This window comes from Medicago sativa, chromosome 6 (assembly GCF_051527215.1).
Source record: "Medicago sativa cultivar Bolivia chromosome 6, Bolivia_mono, whole genome shotgun sequence".
NCBI lineage: Eukaryota > Viridiplantae > Streptophyta > Magnoliopsida > Fabales > Fabaceae > Medicago > Medicago sativa.
This window is the reverse complement of record NC_140754.1, coordinates 9,181,842-9,202,558: the sequence shown is the minus strand read 5'-3', so window position 1 is coordinate 9,202,558 and position 20,717 is coordinate 9,181,842. Positions and strand designations below refer to the sequence as shown.

The window sequence follows — 20,717 nt, the reverse complement described above, 5'->3', positions numbered from 1 at the left end:
TAGTAGAACAACTGATTTATTTTTGAAGAGACCAATTTTTTTTATTTTTCGGCTCTTATTTTTTTTGGTGTAAACCAATTTTGATTATTAAGTCTACCCATTTTCAAGTGTACGAAATAATGCAAGTAGTAAAATTAAAACGGTAAGACCGGGTGTCGAACTCGAGGATCGCGTTATACTGTCGAATAGTATTTATAACTTAATTGAACAAAAAGGTACTGAATTTGTTTGATAGCAATAATGAAAATTAAGCAAAGTAAAATTGGTTTGAATTTTATAATAATAAAGTTGTCATTGATAAGTTTCACTAGATGACTATCTTGAGTTATCAACTTGAACATGACTATTGACTCAACTTATGAAATCATTACCGGATTCTCTAATTTATTCTTGCCCTAATTCCTTAGTGGCAGAATCATTAATCCTAAAATAACCCCTAATTCCTTAGTAAATTTAAGAGTAGAATTAAGCATGATTGAACAAGAATTCTTAATTGGTTTCAAGGGTTTGCATCTATTCCTAGATTACAAATGTAAGAATTTCTTATCTCAAAACGTTTATAAATTCAACTTCCGTTTCACAATATAAACAATAAATCAATTTAAAGGCGGCCAAACAATAAAAACATTAAGAATAGAGATAAGAAAAACGATTCAATAAACTTCATCAATAATCAAAATAAAGTCATGAGTAATAGATTACAAATGCAAGAATTCTTATCTCAAAGCGTTTATAAATTCAACTTCCGTTTCACAATATAAACAGTAAATCAAGTAAATCAATTTAAAGGCGACCAAGCAATAAAAGCATTAAGAACAGAGATAAGAAAAATGATTCAATAAACTTCATCAATAATCAAAATAAAGTCATATGAGAAAAGTTGTCATCTAGATAATCTCATCTCTAACAACTGAAAATCTAGCTAATCATTTGTCAAAAGCTAAATGAGAATTGAGAATTACACAAAATTTCAGTTGATTGATGATTAAAGCCAGTTGAATCACCCTCCAATTGGTCTCGCAATAGTGCCGCCGTAACCCTTGTGTCGTAACCCTCTTTTCTCCTCTTTTCGTTTTTACTTCTTCCTGGTTTATACACACCTTCTATAATCTAATGCTCCTCCTCCACGTGTGCAGAATTTTTGGGCTTTCTCCCTTGTTTCTCGTTGACCTTTCTTTTGCTGAATTAGTGTGGTGGAGTGGACCCCATATAGTGTATACAAATGTATCCAATTTTGGTGCATGCACGTGAGTAGAAAGATAGGAAGGCCAATTACACATCATATATGCTGACCAATGCAAAACACAATTGACTTCAACAGAAAGTTAGTAGAGAAAATGGTTGTGCACTTGTTGAAAATTTGTCTCATTGCTCGTCGGTCTTTCATGCTTCAAACATCGATTACGTGCTTGAATTAACCACTCATGACTTCTCGAAACTAAGTTCATTTTATCAACTCAACCTATAAAAATAAATAGAGAATATATTTTAAGAGAATATATCGAATATATATATTTAAAAGGGGATGTGATACACAGTGGCGGATCTCTTCAGTGGCCGGCGGGGGCCACGGCATCCCCCAGATTTTGCTTATATAGTATATTAGATGTAATATGTCCAACAAATTCTATCTGCTGCAGTGGTTGGGGGTGCCACAATGTGGTAAAGGTCGCTGGTTTGACACTGCATGACTTCTTTTTCACATATTTTTTCACATATTTTTACAAACTGTATTAAAAATAACGATTTTTACAAACTGTAAACTGTATTAAAAATAGCGATTTTGATGGGATTCGAACCCACGATGGATACAAACTGTAAACTGTATTAAAAATAACGATTTTGATGGGATTCGAACCCACATTCTCCTTCTACTTTCAAACAATTCATACCACCTGGCCAATTATTAATTATTGTTATTGTTTGAAACCATTTAATATATGTTTCATAGAAGTTTGGCACCCCCAAAAATTTAAGTCAAGATCCGCCACTGATACACACTTTTTTAAGAGAATATATTTTATATTTTTTATTCTATAATGTGACATTTATCTATATATAAAATATCTCTTCTTATTTATCTATATATAAAGCCATGCTTTCTTCAAAAAAATTAAAATAAAGCCATGCTTCACGCGTGCATAAATATAGGTATGTTTTTTTTTTTTCACTGCCAAAAAGAAAATATTTTAATTATAAAGTCACAAAAAATTCCTTTTAATTATATTATACTAACGATCAGGTAGACATTTCGTATCCCTCTGTCCATCTTTTTTATTGCGATAGCACATGTAAACTCTAACTAATAATTTTTATGAAATTTTAATTTTGATTAAAATTATATGTAAATATTTATGACTTTTATATAGTAGCACACTATATAGGTTTATCTTTTAAAAGCAACTTTGTTTATTTTGCTATTAAAAAATAAATAAAAAATAAATTTGTTTGAAGATATAACTGGAATAATGAAAAATCTAAGCCAAAATAAATCTTGTGGTTTCCTTTATATTTTGTTATAGATTAAAATATTAGGCAAAAAAGAATTTATATTATATAAAATTAAATAAATATTATTTTATTTTCTTGCAAAAAATAACTATTGTAATTTAATTTTATATAAGTTGGGTCCAAGTTGTATATAAGTTGGGTCCAAGTTGTGTTAGCACATTATACTCTCTCCGTCTTAAAATAATTGTCTCTTTAGCATTTTTTCTTTGTCTCGAAATAATTGTCACTTTAGAATATCAGTGCAGCATTTATTATTTTTTCCCACTATTATATCATTATTTATTGAATTTCATCCAACTTAACAACTCCACTAACTACAATTAATAAAAGTTTTTTTAGTAAATAATACTAATTTTACTATTGAAATCAATAAAACTAATCATTTTCTTAATAATCGTGTACAAACCTTTGACGGCTAATATTTTTTTTTTAAGACGGAGGTTTTGCATAATACTTAAGGTATGTACATGTTAATAAAAAAATAATTCCGAACAAGCATAAATTATAATATTTAATTATTATAGCACTTGCTATTCCTGGTCCTTTTTTCTCTCTATTAAAGCACATGCCAATCACTTGTTTCTCAACCTCATATCTTGCACGCATAACATCCAAATAGAGAATTATAAAAAATGGGAAACCTTGCAAACAGAAAACCACATGCTGTGTTGATTCCAGCTCCATTTCAAGGACATATAAATCCATTGTTGAAACTAGCAAAACTTCTTCACCTTAGAGGTTTTCACATAACCTTTGTCAACACCGAATACAATCACAAACGCTTACTCAAATCAAGAGGTGCAAATGCCTTAGATGGTTTCACTGATTTTAGCTTTGAAACCATACCAGATGGTCTAACACCACTAGAAGGTGATGGTGATGTTACTCAAGATGTACCATCTCTTTGTCAATCTATAAGAAAAAAATTCCTTAAACCCTATTGTGAACTTATTACTAGACTTAATCACTCTGCCAATGTTCCACCAGTCACTTGCTTTGTTTCTGATTCTCTTATGAGCTTTACTATACAAGCTGCTGAGGAATTTGCACTCCCAAATGTTATCCTTTTTCCAGCCAGTGCATGTTTGTTATTGAGTATTCTTCACTTACGTTCCTTTGTAGAAAAAGGTTTCACGCCACTCAAAGGTACTAAGTTAAGTTTTTTTCTTCACAAAGTGTGCGTGTGTGTATACTATATTGAGAGATTAATATTTTTTTGAACAAACTAAAATGAGATATAATATTAAAGAGAGAGATTAATATTAACTTTGATACACTTTTATAAAAAGTTTTACAGTGTAAGCAAATCACTACCCAATCATATGTTTTATAGTTTAGAAGTAGATACGATTAAAGTTGATATTTTCTATGATTTGACAATTATGATTTATTGACGGTGTAAAAAAACTTTACATTGATTGTATATGAGTTAAATCTATATACATGTGTGTGCAAGATAATCAACTTACTCCAAGAGTAACTATCAATATAGTTTCAGTTATATATAGCTCTATGTAGACACTAAATTTCAATAAAGCAACCGTCAAATTAAAAACTCTTATTGAATAAGATGAGCTCCACAAATTTGATCGATAAAACCTCAAAACTAAAATTTATACTTCAATAAATGACTTATATTCAATTTATAATACCTTATACATGTATGTTTCTGTCGAAAACAAAATATACATGTATGTATGTATGTATGACCTTCAAGCTATTAACTTTGCTACTTTTGATATGCAGATGAGAGTTATCTAACAAATGGATATTTGGAAACTAAAGTAGATTGGATTCCAGGTTTGAAAAACTTTCGGTTGAAGGACATTGTTGACTATATCAGGACAACAGATCCAAATGATATTATGTTAGACTTTGTAATTGATATGGCTGATAAAGTTCATAAAAACTCAACTATTATTTTGAATACTTTCAATGAACTTGAGAGTGATGTAATAAATGCTCTCTCCTCTATGTTTCCTTCTCTTTACCCCATCGGCCCTTTACCTTCATTATTAAACCAAACTCCACAAATTCATCAATTGGACTCTTTAGGTTCTAACCTCTGGAAAGAGGATATTGAGTGTCTTGAATGGCTTGAATCCAAGGAACCGGGATCCGTTCTTTATGTGAATTTCGGCAGCGCTACAGTTATGACTGAAGAGAAACTGTTAGAGTTTGCTTGGGGTTTGGCTAATTGCAATAAACCTTTTTTGTGGATCATTAGGCCCGATCTTGTCATTGGTGGCTCAGTAATTTTGTCATCAGAGTTTTTGAATGAAATTTCAGATAGAGGCCTAATAGTGAGCTGGTGTCCGCAAGAGCAAGTATTAAACCATCCTTCAATTGGTGGATTCTTGACTCATTGTGGATGGAACTCAACCACTGAAAGCATATGTGCTGGAGTTCCAATGCTGTGTTGGCCATTTTTCGCTGATCAGCCAACAAACTGTAGATATATTTGCAACTCATGGGAGATTGGAATCGAAATCGATACTAATGTGAAAAGAGAGGAGGTGGCGAATCTGATCAATGTATTGATGTCGGGAGATAAAGGAAAGAAGATGAGACAAAAGGCCATGGAGTTGAAGAAGAAGGCAGAAGAGACGACTAGTCCTGGTGGTTGTTCATTGATGAACTTGGACAAAGTTATTAAGGAGGTCATGCTCAAACAATACTAGATGAAAGTGATTTATCCCAGGAAACTTGGCTGTGTCATCTTCTCTTGAATTTATTTTATTGTCAAAAAATAATGATGCATATAGTGTGAAGTGCTAGTTATATTTAAAATGTAAGCCATATAAGTGTAACTTATCATGTCATTTTAGTTCAATATAAATAATGATACATATATTTTAGTTCAATATAAATAATGATACATATAATTGTATGAAATTCATTTATATGTATATTTACTGATAACAGTTTTGATCTACGCATATGGCATATATGCTTGTCTCGTCTATTTTGAATGTAGGTATGCAAAGATAAATCACATACTGCTTATTGATTTGTTGGCTTGAAAGCTATGATTTATGGTAGCCAGCATATCCTAAAGGTTTCGGTAGTTTAAGAATCTGCAAAGGGGTACACATTGTTTACCATGGTACATAATCCATACAAGTGGATAAAGGTTAATAGTTAAATTGAAAGTTAGAAAATATAATGGTTGGGGATCGCAATTTGAACGGTAACATTATTCTTTGCAATATTGAAAATTGTGACGCGATTGTTACTACAACTGAGATTGAAAATTGTGGTTATAACTAATGTAACGTGTAATTGTATGTATATTTTGTTGGATTACTTAATTTTTTACTAAACCAAATTTAACTCATATCATTAATCAATAAGTGTTCAAAGATAAGGTGACTAGCCCAAGAAATGGCCGTCCTCACAAGGGTGTGAGCAACCATATTCTCTTGCCGCCAAACAAATTTGACCTCAAAGTTGGGGAGACATAAAGACAAACCACAAACAATATTTGAAATTAAACTACTAATTTTAAAGACACCTACAATGTGAATGGTATCGCCATGATGATGGCTTCCCGAACAGTTGCAGCCTCACCCTCTTCAATCGTCATCCTTACGCACTTCCAGCTTGTTTGAGCAAGCTCGAAATTGCCATCACTATCGCTTACACAGAATCTCATACTCATAGCTCCTTCCATCGCGTGAAAGCCGACATCCACATTACATTTAAACCAACCATGCCTAGGCTTCTACCATCTCAAAATATGACCAGTTCTGGTAATGTGGTTACTACTGTTTCCCATTAAATTTACAACCTACTACTCCATCCTGCTACATATTGTATGAATTCGATGAGCAGGCAGTTTGCAATTATACCATACCTAATTATTTTGGTTCTGCCAAATTGTCCACACCAGCATTGCTACACCGCCTGCAACACAACGATCATCAGAAGATCCTTTGCAGAACTGCACCGTTTCAGTCGCTGCTGAAGTGTACCAGCCAGACCTGCAACATTCCAACAATGAGTCACACTCAAACAGAATCAGTTGTTGAACACAGAGGGAAGACTGAACATGGAACTCCTTAAGCCTAGTGTGCGTCGGTAAGAAACCCCGACAAAATATGCCATAACATACAGTGTGCCTTAGGTGGCACTTTTACCTGCCGCAAACTGTTCCAATCACCAGGGACATACATATTGTCATATTGATATTGGAGAAAATTTCACACACCCCTTTGCCGACTTTGTTATATTAAGACTACGAACAGTTATGAATTTACAATTTTGAAGGTGTCACATCAAGTAGGCATTTGCATAAAAACCTTCTTGACCAATGCTCAATAAAATTTATTTGTACATTAAATTTGCCAACAATATATATTCTCTATCTCATTGTATCGTCTTCTTGAATGTGTTTCATTGGCAAGGAAAATTATTGCATTAATGAGAAGTTCTAGTTATATCTACAATGTTCTATGGAATGCATTACACTTTTCACTGTGCACTTTTGCATGCAAATGCAGAGCTTCTAGGTAAATATCAATTTTATAATTAAGTGTTTAAATTAGATATGATGGAACTTGAAAAAATGTTCATGCTATAATAAATCACATCTTTTATTAAATTAGATATGCTGGAAGTTGGAACTTTAGATATGTTGGTACTGTTAATTTTTCGCATTATCAAGCTAGAATGATGATTGAATTAGAAATGAAGCAAAAGCTTCTGATTGCATTTTATGATTAGAGATGGGAAGAGGTAGATTACAAAAAAAAAAAAACAAAAATTGGGTTAGTTTTTGTAAGATTACAAGGTTTATTGCAACAATTATGTAAGATTCAAGAAGTTATGCAAATTCGAGGTTTTAAAACAAGGTATGTGACCGCGATCTGAGACACAACAGCATACTTTTTGGTATCTATTGGACCTCAATGCAATTACACTTGAGACCGCGTTTGTCCGCAAATACGGCCTTTTTCATATTTTTTTCAAAGATAAAAAGAACATTGTATATTCAAAAAATTTCTCATTTTTTATCCAACTAAATAGTGAAGTGAGAATTTAAAGCCTTCTTCAAATCGATCATATAGTTGGAACAATCTTTGATCAAACTATATTTACCTGCAGTCAAACACGATATTACCTTGGTAAGCGGAAGGTTAAACAAAAAAAAAATCTTTAAAAGTTGTTCTATCCATACAAATAGCTTAAAAATTCACCAAATTTGCACTTTCTCTTCTCTCACACTTCTTGACACCTTACTTTTTGATTTTTCCTACCAATTTCTTTTCTAGTCCAGAGAAAGGCATGTTAAGAAACTCACATTATTCCAAAACATAGTTCTGGTTTAGATAAGGACTGACACAGATACTAATGCTGGTGGTAAGTTTAGTGGTCCATATGATATTGTACATTTTGTTCAAGGCCATATCAGTCCATTATTCAAAATAGCATAGTTTCTTCATCTTAGAGGTTTTCACATAACCTTTGACAACACTGAATACAATCACAAATGCTTATTCAAATCAAGAGATAGGCTATGATGGGATCAGAATGCACAAAAAAGGGATAGGCTACAATGAAAAAAACGTTGAGAAAATAGACGATCATAAAGCATAATCCCATATCTAAGCATCACCACAATGCTGGAAAATGGATTGTGATTTAAATGTTGTTGCGCAACCTCAAGTATTAACATGGTCTGTAACGACCTCTCTCATGGCGCGCAACCCGATCGACCACATGGGAGAGTTTGAGAAGATAATAACTCAAATATAACACTCTCTTTTTGAACACCACTCATAGACATAGTAGTAATTTATCCAGGATAGAGTATCAACTTCAAACCTTAACAAAAACCACTCTGGCACATTTTAAACTATATGTGTCGTTTGAGGATAAGAAAAGCATTAGAGATCATAAGATTTGTCTCAAAGTTGAAGTAAGTTATCATTGACAATGAATATATAAAGCTAAAAATTGTCATAATAATAAGCAAACACACATCAGGTGTTTCTAAATCTAAATAGAAACATATATACTTGTTTTTCAACCAAGTCAAATATGAATAATACCATTGCATATATTATACCTGAAAACTTGGTTATGTTGCAGTACTTGGCAAGGAAAATAGACTGTTAGTATGAAGCCATACTTCAAAAGCACCCACAGGAATGCCCTCAATCTTTGTCAATTGTTTGGTCTTGACATTGTAACCAAAATGTATGTTTTTCGGATATAAATTTCTTGCTGAATTTTGATGAAGAGTTACGTTAAAGATAACTTGATCGTTGATCCACAAATGAAATTCCACAAATAAAATATTAAGCTCATGACCGCAAGCAGCCACATAATCAAAAGGTCCCATCTCATGATAAAGAGACCATTTTCCTGAATCAAAATCCAAAATGAAGATTTGATATGTTCTATAAGAATCTTTATATGCAATGCAAGAAAGGCTATTTTTCATCCATAAATAGTCTATGATAAGATCATTCGGCAAATCGGGATGTGGATATTCTTGTAAAATTCTTTCCTTGTCAACATCGATCACAATGACTTCCTTTTTAGTTATCCAGTAAATATCATTGCCTCCATTATAAACTTGTTCCCATAAATCCTTCAAGTTAGGAGGGACTTCTTTTCTAGCTATCTCTTTCCATGAGTTATCAATTCCAATTCTTAGCACATAGATAACATTCCATAAAGCACCCGAAACCTCAAAGACATCCATAAGGAAAAGCTTGAATTTGGAAGTGTGAGGAACACGTGCTACAGTACATCGACACAAAACTCACGTAAATGACAAGGACTTGTGAAAATGAGGAATTCTAAGCCAACACTTAAGGATGGGGTTCACGACGAATATTCGTCTATCATAATTCGAAAACAACAGCAATATGCCATCACAAGTACTGATTAAACGTCCCATTTTTGAAGGTATTCTGAAATTTGTCTTTTCAAATTGGCCATTCACATCATCTTTAAATTCCAAGAAATAAGACTTGCCTTGTGTTGTGCGATTTTCAACGTAAAGACCAGGTTTAGAACGTGCATGGCGTTCAAACGCTTCAGCAAAATGGGAGCTGCCAATAGTAGCAGCCCAAGGTTTGCATACATACCTTGCAGAATTAATCAGACAATTAACTGGAACAAAAGTAAAGATATGAAACCTCAAATCTTCAAGAAGAAGCAGGTTTGAAATCACTTCACAATTGTTAGTACAATTTGAGTTTTGGTTCATATTCTTGTTCGCATGATGATGAGAGTTAGAGTCTGAATCATAGCAACTGCACTTCTTTATGGATTTAATTCTCTGGCTTCTACGTCTGTCCATTTTGAATTAATTAATTCTCTTGCTTCAATCACTGCATAAAGTATAAGCCCCAGTTAGAGTGATGTTAAGTATGTTTTAAAATACCGATAATTTTTTGCTTGCTTTCAAATTGAACCCACTTTTGCAGTTTTATAAATTACAAAATCAAAACTACATATACTTTCAGTCCAAAAAGAACGTAAAGAATGCAGTTTGTAATTTATAAGGTTTGAAAAAAGGGTTGTGAGAGTAAAATAAAAAGAGAAAATAATTATAACTAAAAGAGACTTCGGAAAGAAAAAAAAAAGAAGGAAAAGGGCTGTACTACTAATATAAAATAATAGTATATGTAGGGGCCAAAAAGTAAGGACTAACTTCATGAATGGAAAATTTTGGAGGAACCAAAAACTTAAGGAAAATTTTGGAGGGACTAAAATCAAATGTTGGTATATTTAGGGATTCAATTACTTATTTGACCCTAGAAATAATAACTCGAATAACTATTATTTTTTGGTAGTGGTCGGGGTTTGAACCCCGGACCTTGCATATTTTATGCATTGTCCCAACCAACTGAGCTAAGACCTCGAATAACTATTATGCATAGGTATGGAAAGCGAGAGAATTAACATACAATTAAAAATAGGGAAATGTTATCTTGTGCCCTCAAGGCACAAGTTAAGAAGCCAAAGAAAGAAATATTTTGTTGGAAATTGTGCATTCAATATTCTTGAAATTTGAAATCTTATCTTTTCAAGACAAAATTTATTAAAAATAATAGGTATGGTTCCATTGCTGTTATGTCTCCGTTGCTACATTCACTACAACAAATTAACCAAGTAAAAATAGGTATGGTTATGTACGTGCATACGTGTACCCAACATTGGTGCTTTACCCGATACAGATAGATAGCTCACCATGTTTAAAGTATACATACTTCAAAACAAATAACCTATATAATTTGGACGATATCCGAAAATAGCATAAAAAAACATATATTTCAATGTGATTTTGTATTTAGTTTACCTATTTTAACCAGGATTTTCAGAATTGATACACCTTTATGGTGGTTATTGTCATATCTAGCCCAGATATTTTAATTACGGACAGAATCTGTGTTTTTTTTTTGGTTACATGCCTATTTTCTGACCTAACTCAAAGTACAGAGATATTTGAAGAATTAACCCTAAATAATAATAACTAGTGAGCGATACCTAAATATCACTGCCGTCTCAGATAACTTTTTTGTCCACTCCACTATTTTCATGAAAAGCAAGAGAGTGAATTGAAATACAATAAAAAAAGGGTTAATAGGTCATTTCCGGTTTTTCCCCTATAAAATATTTTTTTTATTAACCCCTGTAAATTATTATTATTATTATTATTATTAATATTTTATATTATTATTATTATTATTATTTTATCGTTTTTGTTTGGCCTGTTAGGAGGTAAATAAAAAAAAAATTACAAGGGATAAATTAAAAAAAAAAATCAACTAATTAAAAACATGTATTGTTGTCTAGAAGTCCTAGCTCAACTGGCAAATGCCGAAATTGCAAGGCCGGGTTCGAACCCGGGACCTCACAGTTGTGTGTGAGTTTATTTTCAGTGGATTACCGCTTCATCTAAGACCAAAAAAAAAAAAAAACATGTATTGTTTGGTACGTGCGGTTCGTGTATCTGATATGGGTGCGTAACTGTTCGTGTATCCGATATGGGTGCATAACAGTACAGATACTTCACCATATTTGGTGTACATGCTTCAAAGAAAATAACCTATATAATTTGGACAGTATCTGATAAGTACAGAGGTATTTGAAGAATTAACCCTAAATATTAATAAAGAGTGAGTGATACCTAAATATCGCCGCAGTCTCAGATCGGAGATCGGTGCCTCTGTACTGACCTCTCTAATGATCGTCGCCTTGCTTTCTTTTCTGTTATCACCTTCTCTGCGTAGAGCCTAGGGCAATGAATAAATGACCCCTTTTGTTTTCTTTAGAACAATGTTTGTTTTATTCTATTTTATATTTTATTTGTTGTTTGTTGCCTTGTGGTTGGGCTTAAGCCCATCATTTTTTTATTTGTTGAATTTTTATAACTATACCCCACAATTAACAAGTTTCTTTACATCATTCTTAATGCAAGAATAATGTATAGGGGTAAAGGATCAAATGACATAGTGTCAAAATTAATTTGACACCAAATCTCATCTATTTATTACATTTAATCCAAAGGTTAAAAGAAATCCCCAAAATAATTCTCCTACACCAATTTCTCCGTCTATCATCTAATTAAAAAAAAAAAGGAAAACATTTATGATCATAAATTCATTATCAATCATTCATATTTTTATTACTTCTACTATTTATAATGGTAATAAGACGTTTTTTTTTACCATAAGACATTGAAGCTTATTGTTGTTGTGAGATGTACCAAGATCAATACTTCTTTTTTAATTAATAACCAAGATCAATACTGTTAAGCTTAAACATGATGAGTTATAAAATAATCTAATTACCAGATTTTTTTTTTGAGAGGTAGTTAGTAACAATGGTGAAATAAAAAGAATCATTTTAGTGTTTTGATGGAATGTGTGACATTTTTAATACAATTTATTTATTTATTTATTTATTTTTGACAAATAATACAATTTATTTAATTATCGATGGTGCACTACAACATATATGAGATTTAGTAACACTTCTAAATTGTAACTAAATCAAAAATAAATGTTACTATTTAGATCTTGTAACATTTGCCAAATGTTAAGTAAAACCCGTGTTACTAAATGTTTTCAGTAACACATGTGAGTATTCCTTATAACACTTAAAAAATGTCACTTATTAAGTAGCTAATTTGTAGCAAATCTAAACATTTTAGGAGCAATTGTACCAAATTTTGTTGCATAATTGTTATTGAATTGTGAAGACTCTTTTTTTTTTTTTTGAAACGGAAAATATTATTCATCGTCGAGAGAGTGAAAGATACACCAACAACTCGCGGAAAGCAACGGAACATTACATAAAGGCACCAAAAAAGGCGTCACGCCTAAACTCCTATAGAATCATGAGGCCGAGTTTAGAGATCGAATTTGTGACTAAAATTATTTTATTGTATTATTAATTCTAGTTGCTATTTCGGTCTCTATCTGGATTTTTTTTAAATGTTTGTTAAATGCTATACGGGTCACTGTTTTGTGACTGAAAGAATTACAATTTTTTTTTAATATTGTAATTTTTTAACTCACGTTTTCTTCAAATTCCATACATAAGATCAAAATGATTCAATGTAACCTGATGAAAGAAATAACATAACCATTCAATGCTACATACATAAACTAGTCAAAATATATTACTAATGAACATAGGTGATTTGTCAATTCACAAAAGCCTATATGCACTTGGTAGTCTTAACAAAATACATAATATTAACCTAAAGAAAGTTGCAAGTGGTAGGCTTAACAAAATACGAATCCAAAAAGATTTGTGAATTAACAAAACACATCAAATTATCTATTCAGGAACATTTTGTGCTTCCAACTCTAACTCGTCATCAACTTCATCATCATCAAGCCCATCATCATCAACCTCATTATCATTAGCAGAAATTGTGATGTGAGGTTGAAGCAGAAATTGTGAATATGTTCTTCAGTGTTGACAACAGCGGCTCGCATAAAAATAACGATTTTTTCAAATTCTGCTATGCTATAGAGCTATATTGCCATTACAAATACTATTTGACAACAAATCGTGTACTAAAAAGCAGGCAGGGACACTATTGATGACTTAAACCCATAATATAAAGCAAAATAACCTGGAGTCTCATAAGTTAAAATCAGAACCACATAATAGTTGAAGAACAAGAAACTCACCTTTCACAAATAGAGTTTCCCTTTCCTTAGTTGTTCCTGAACATAGGAAAAAAAAATTGTCAATGAGAAAATTGATGATCATATAAATAAACCCATGCAATCTATATTTTCTGTCATATGTAAAACTCAAGGTGTCTAACCATTTCATAAAAACATTGTTAGTTTGCTAGATCACACAATGTTAGAACGACTAGTTACAAGAGAAAATAAATTGAAATCACAAAACAATAGAACATGTTTAGTTATAAAGTTTGGTCAACTGTGTTTATATCTCTAACTAGAGAGCAGCTATAGTTTCGTATTATTTATGTGAATCAAATTGGGGTTGATGTTACTAGTCTTATATAGAAAAATACTATGGTCCAGATTACAACAAAACCCATGTAACACTTCGCATTATATCTGAATAATTTTGAGCCAAACCGCCCCCCTTAAACTGCTTAAGAGTCATAATCTACACACATTATATCTGGATGATTTTGCTACAATTTAATAATGATAGTATGATCCTGATTTATTAATGAAAAATTTCTTTTTTTGTGTGATTGATTTACACATGCCTGATGATTTCAGTGAAACATGCCTTGTTAATATTTCTGCTTGGAAAATAAAGGACAGAGAAAGAAAGAGATATACCTAATCATATATCATTAGCAGTTTATAATTTTTACCTTTATTTTTTGCTTTCTATGTGATATTTAAACTACTTATATGAAAAAGTAAAAGGAAGAAACCTGCAGCACTTCTACCAACTTGAAACATGCATATTTCTTTGAACTAATTAAGCAATGGATTATGTTATACATGAATGTCTCAACATTCAACTATAGGCATCATTTTTGTTAAAAAAAAAAATCTGTAACCATCATTCCATTAAAACAGAACAAAAGAAATTGTCCCAAAGCCATATATGACATATACACCACCCCCACTTGATATAGAACAAAAGAAATTGTCCCAAAGCAAAAAAAAAAAAGTCTAACATAAGCTAATTACCAACAAAACAAAGCTCTGCAGAAGTAACAAAATCTAACAGAACAATGCTTAACAAAAACCTAACACTAAGCCACAAAAAAAGGCATCAAAAGATAAATACTAACAGATCCAAGCTTTGCAGAAGTCACAAAAAAAGCATCAGAAGTTAAATACTAATCAATACGGTGATTCAGATTCACATAATACATGAACAAACATATATGACCCATATTCACAAAATGCATAAATGACCAATATAAAATGACCCATATTCATATAATACATGAAAAACAAAGAAAAGGAACAAACCTGGAGATTCAGCTGTCGATTACAAGATCTGGAATAGCAACAACAAGGTACGTGAACAGTACAGCGAGAACAAAACGTGAACAGTACAGTGAGAACAAGAAATGGAAAAACAAGAACTTCACTAGCTAATGGGGTTCGATATTGATGATGGGTTTCAATTTCATGGTTATTGATTTTGATTTCATGGAAAAATTATGAAAAGGGGTAATTTCTTGTTGTCTTTAGGGTTATGTTCTTTTGGTTCAAGTGAAAAGAGAAAGATGAAAGAGGGTATATACGGGCTCTGTCTAGGGTGGGAGACCTTGATAGGTCTCCTACCGTGAGAGACCTCAGTTTTTTTTTTTGGCTTGCATGATGAATCTGAGCCACTGGATTAAATCCAATGGTTGAGTAAAAGAGGACAAAAGTGACACTTTTGTTATTTCATTCTTAAATTAAGGGTATTTTGATAAAAGTGTTAATCCTTTGCTTCCATCATCTTTTTCCGTTTTCTCAACCCACTGTACCGTCCCTTCTTCCCCTACATTCAGGTACCAGTCACCACTACCACCACCATCCTCATTCTTCTCCATCCACCATGGTAGCACACATGATTCGCGAATGAAGCATACTTATTTTCTGAACATGCCACAACTATTCATATAACATAAGTCTAATTTTATTCGTTTATGAAATAGATCACCTGATCATTCTCTTCAAATTTGTACCAATATAATAATATAATGACATAATGAAATGGCAAAGTCTTCTCATTAGTAAACAACATTATTTTTGAAAGACTAGGTACAAAATCTTGTTGATTGAGATAATAGTTTAGTTTCTCCAATCAAATTTTTTATTTTTAAGAGTTTAATTTCTCCAATCAAATTTCATATTTTAAGAAAAACAATACCTATAATTAAGGATAGAATCCGTCAAAAAAATAAACGAGGATGCAAAATCTAACTTAGAATGATCATTAGACAGCAATTAAAATTTGAACATAAGGATGGTGGTGGGAGATCTGAACAGAACAATGAAAAAGAAAGGAAAAGGAAGAAAGAAATAAAAAAGGAAAGGACAAAAGTGTAAACTTGGATTTAATCAACCATTGGATTTAATCCAATGGCTCCTACTCATTTTGCAAACAAAAAAAAAGGAGGTCTCTCACGGTAGGAGACCTATCATGGTCTCCCACCCTAGACGGAGCCGTATATACGGTTTAATTTTTTCTGAAAAGATAAAGAAGGATAATTCATTCAAGAGGGAAAGTTCTAGATATCATTTTTGATGAAAATATCGAAGGGAGAAATTTTTTGACAATCCCGCTCAAACAATGTTGTACTTTTTTTTTTTTGAATAACAAACAATGTTGTACTTCAATCTTCAATAAGTTTATTAATAAATTAAAGTATATAAATAAAAAAAAATTATACTTTTTTGAGACTAATAATTCGGTGACTGATTATTATATTTAATATTTATTTTAAAAATTGAAAAAATAAGAGAGGATATATGGTGATATTTTGGTTGTTGAACAATCGGTTTTTATATTAGTCACTAAATAAATTCAGTGACCGATTTAGAGACCATCATTGTTTTGGTTATTTGTTTATAACAATTGGTTGTTATATCAGTCACTGTTGTGACTAATTTATTTTGGTGTCTAAATCGGTCTCTAAATGACAGTTTTCTTGTAGTGGAGGCACAACAATAGCAGAAAAATAACACCAGAACAATACAACCACCCCTAAACATAGCAGCTTGTCAAACAAGCAAGACAGACCTTCACAGACCCGACGGCTGAAGCCTGACTGCAACAACCAACGACACCCATCAATGTAGAACCGAACTACCGCATCAAACAATCCCTCGGATTCCATGACCATTCGTAGAATAAACACGGATGGATGTGAATTCTACTCAAAAACCACCTTCACGATAGAACCTTAACTTCCTCCACCAAATCCGCCACAATCCCTATGTTGTAGTATGACTCAAAATTTGATGGATGCAGAATATTGTAGCTAAAAATATAAAAGATTTGTTTCAAATATATTTTGTGCTGTAAATATATTTATGGACAATAAATATATTTTTGTACCGTATGAAGGACGATTTGATGCAAATATATTTTGAATGGGAATAATATATAGCAAATATTCTTTCAGTGATGGAGAAAAAAAAGAAACGTATCTTCAGTGTGATATTCGTTCCAAATTTATGAGTTATATTTCTCTATAAATATAGACCTTGTATCAGAGTAAACCTTGAGATAGAGGGGACTTAAAACAAGGGTTTAGAAGGCAACACAAAAACTAGGGTTTGTATAGAGTTTTCTCTTGGCAACAAACACTAGGGTTGGGGTTGATTCACCATGGAAAACACTATTAGGATTGAGTCTCTTGGTCACGGGAAGAGATTGAGACTTTGGAATTAGGTTTGAAGACTTATTCTTGTAACCCATTGATATCTCTTTTGTAAAGTTACTCATCATTATAGTAGAACAGAGGGCTGCTCTCTCCCCAGACTAGGTCAGTATTGGACCGAACTGGGTAAACAAATTTCATGTGTTCTCTCTTTTCTTTCTCTTGTTGTTTTCCACTTTTGGTTTGTGTTTATAACTTCCATACACTTTGTTTTGGTAGTTTGATTATTACTTGCTCCACACATCAAGTATTTTATTGGTGTGATTTTTTCATCGAATTCACACGATTGGCGCCCACCGTGGGGCAAGGGTTAAAGGATAATCAAGTATCATGGGTTTGAAGTGGGATATTGTGAAGTTTACCGGAGATAATGATTTTGGGTTATGTTAATACAACAAATGTGCGAGAAAGCTTTGAAGGGTGAAGGTGTGTTACCGGTCACCATGTCACGAGTGGAGAAGACCGAGATGGTGGACAAGGTCAGGAGTGCCATTGTCTTGTGCCTCGGGGATAAAGTTTTGAGAGAAGTAGCGAAGGAACCAACCGCAGCATCGATGTTGTCAAAGTTTGAATATTTGTATATGACAAAGTCTTTGGCTCAACGGAAATTCCTAAAGCAACAACTTTACTCATTCAAGATGGTAGAGTCAAAGTCCGTCATGGAGCAACTGACAGAGTTCAAAAAAATCCTTGATGATTTGGAGAACATTGAGTTGTTTCTTGAGGATGCGGGTGCTTTGGTGGTGTGTTGTTTGGAGGATGATGAAGGTGATGTTTCTCACCTTGGGAGTGATGCCTGGTAGAGCGGTGGTTGTCTGGAGAGCCGTTAAACAGTCAACATCAGTCTGGAGAAGCGGTGGTAAGAATACTCATGGTAAGCCTAGAGAGGCGGTGGTAAGAATACTTATGGTCTACCTTTGAGGTGGAGTTTCAAGGTGGAAGACATATTGGATGTACGCATTTGCTAGTTGAGAGCTAGAAAGCTTAGCTTGAGGTGAAGTTGAACACACCGGGAATGGTACGACTATGGAGGACCTTGTGTGTTATGCTCTAGTGAGGAGCAAGAGATTTCTTCATGAAGACGGAAGGCATTCCGGAGGTTGAAGAATGTATAACATGGCTTGCGGGATTACCCTAAAAAGCTAAGGGTGGTTGGATGCAAGGAGATCTTCAAGGAAGCGGGAGATGTCCCGTGTTGAAGAGGTTACGGTGGATGCTTGTGGAACTACCTAAAATTCCTAGTGTAGTTGGACTGCAAGGACCTTAGAGAAGGCGGAAGACATTCCAATGGCTGAAGGGGTTAAGGTGTGTACTTGTGGAGCTACCTAAAATTATTAGCGTAGTTGGATGCAAGAATCTTTAAAAGGGCGGAAGGCATTTCGATGGGTGAAGAGGTTAGGTGTAAACTTGTGGAGCTACATGGTGTAGTGGGAACCAAGGGAAAGAGCAGCATGTTGGTTGATGTTAAATTGACATCATCACTAATTTAGAGTCAAGGTGGAGAATGTTGTAGCATGACTCAAAATTTGATGGATGGAGAATATTGTTGCTAAAAATATAAAAGATTTGTTTCAAATATATTTTGTGCTGAAAATATATTTATCGACAAATAAATATATTTTTGTACCATATGAAGGACGATTTGATGCAAATATATTTTGAAATGGAATATTATATTTTTGATGCAAATATTCTTTCACTGGAGAAGAAAAAAGAAACGTATCTTCCGTGTGATATTCGTCCCAAACTTATGAGTTATATTTCTCTATAAATATAAACCTTGTATCAGAGTAAATCTTGAGATAGAGGGGGATTAAAACAAGGGTTTAGAAGGCAACACAAAAACTAGGGTTTGTATAAAGTTTGCTATTGGCAACAAACACTAGGGTTGATTCACCTTGGGAAAAACTATTAGGATCGAGTCTCTTGGTCACAGAAAGAGATTGGGACTTTGGGTAGAATTAAATTTGAAGACTTATTCTTGTAACCCATTGATATCTCTTTTGTAAAGTTACTCATCATTATAGTGGAACGGAGGGCTTAGACTAGGTCAGTATTGGACCGAACTGGGTAGACAAATTTAGTGTTTTCTCTCTTTTCTTTCACTCGCTGTTTTCTACTTTTGGCTTGTGTTTATAACTTCCATACACTTTGTTTTGGTTGCTTGATTATTACTTGCTCCACACATCAAGTATTTTATTGGTGTGATTTTTTCATCGAATTCACTACACCCTACGCCGTTACTCAAAATCCTATTGTTCCTAATCAGATGAAAGTCTTGGACCTACTTATTCAAACATTAGTCTATGTAGGAAACATACATGTTATAATCTAAATCACAATTACAAACATACTAGAAGTTGAATAACATTATAATCTGGAAAACATAAAGCTAATTGGAGGGGGTCAAAGTTTGCAACACTAAAAAAAAATCAAGCATTAAATTTCACAAACTGAAACTAACCAAGACTATTAATATAGTAGTCAGCTGAAACTTATAAGAGAAATTAAAAGAATTGCATTGAACTATCTCTTCCGTCAATTCAATTCAAGGCAACACTTAAAAGCAGAGAAACACATAAAAAGTTTATAATGCCTGAAAAGATAAGTTTCCAAAGTAATACTAGGATAAAAACATATCAGCCATGTACCAAAAAAAAAAAAAACATATCAGCCAAAGCCAAAGAAAAATGACAAATTGCCAATTCTTGAACCGGAACCATAGATTTCAGGTAGGCCAATCAACCGTTACCACTAGGCCACTGAGTAATTAATGATAAAAAAACCAAATGCTTGTTGTATTTTGTTGATGGCTTAATAGAATAAATACTCATTCAATTGATTTTTTTATTTTATTTTATAATTCTCAAAAAGGAAATAGCTAGATTTTTGGGGTGTGTAATGGAATGGTGAAAAGAGTATACAAGATTGTTTTAGATTAGAGGAACGACACAAGAGTCAAGTACTTACACAATTTCAATAATAACATGATTTACAAAAATATATGTGCAATCTTAAAAGAACAGAGAGGGAGAGATAATAAAATCACATAAGCTTTTTTTTTTCCATCATAATTTATGTGACTAGTTTTCATGTTCCTTATTGTTCTCTCCAAAATAATTTTTTCTCATCACACGATGCTTTGTTGGAAATATGGGCTCAACGTTCATTTCAAGCGCAACTCTTTTTGCAAGATCCATATTTTTTGTAAAACCAACCTTTCAATAACTTTTAAACTATGATAACATAGATTCTAATTGTTTTATGGCAGGGTTAATGCATATAGACTTCGATTGCAACTTTTTGCTAACCATATTAATAGCAAGCAAAATATCATACCAAAAAACCA

General features: G+C 32.7%; 1 protein-coding gene and 1 pseudogene across 2 annotated transcripts; one reads left to right on the top strand and one right to left on the bottom strand.

The window, feature by feature from the left end:
- The first annotated feature begins 3,096 nt into the window (after positions 1 to 3,096).
- LOC146912615 (7-deoxyloganetin glucosyltransferase-like) lies at positions 3,097 to 5,406 on the top strand. The gene is made up of 2 exons (XM_085722168.1): positions 3,097 to 3,657; positions 4,258 to 5,406. Exons 1-2 carry the CDS (start codon positions 3,144 to 3,146, stop codon positions 5,190 to 5,192), a joined length of 1,449 nt encoding a protein of 482 aa, XP_085578294.1. The 5' UTR covers positions 3,097 to 3,143; the 3' UTR covers positions 5,193 to 5,406.
- Positions 5,407 to 5,822: 416 nt separating this feature from the next.
- Positions 5,823 to 11,790, bottom strand: LOC146912614 (uncharacterized; annotated as a pseudogene). The gene is made up of 3 exons (XR_015016791.1): positions 11,660 to 11,790; positions 8,582 to 9,857; positions 5,823 to 6,494 (listed from the first exon to the last, which is right to left on the bottom strand). The product of XR_015016791.1 is annotated as an uncharacterized LOC146912614 (transcript).
- Positions 11,791 to 20,717: the final 8,927 nt, after the last annotated feature.

Excerpts from the sequence above, each read along its gene's own strand:
- LOC146912615 (XM_085722168.1), top strand. The coding sequence starts at position 3,144 with ATGGGAAACCTTGCAAACAGAAAACCACATGCTGTGTTGATTCCAGCT. Across the intron at positions 3,658-4,257 it reads AGGTTTCACGCCACTCAAAG|ATGAGAGTTATCTAACAAAT; the intron begins GTACTAAGTTAA and ends TTTGATATGCAG.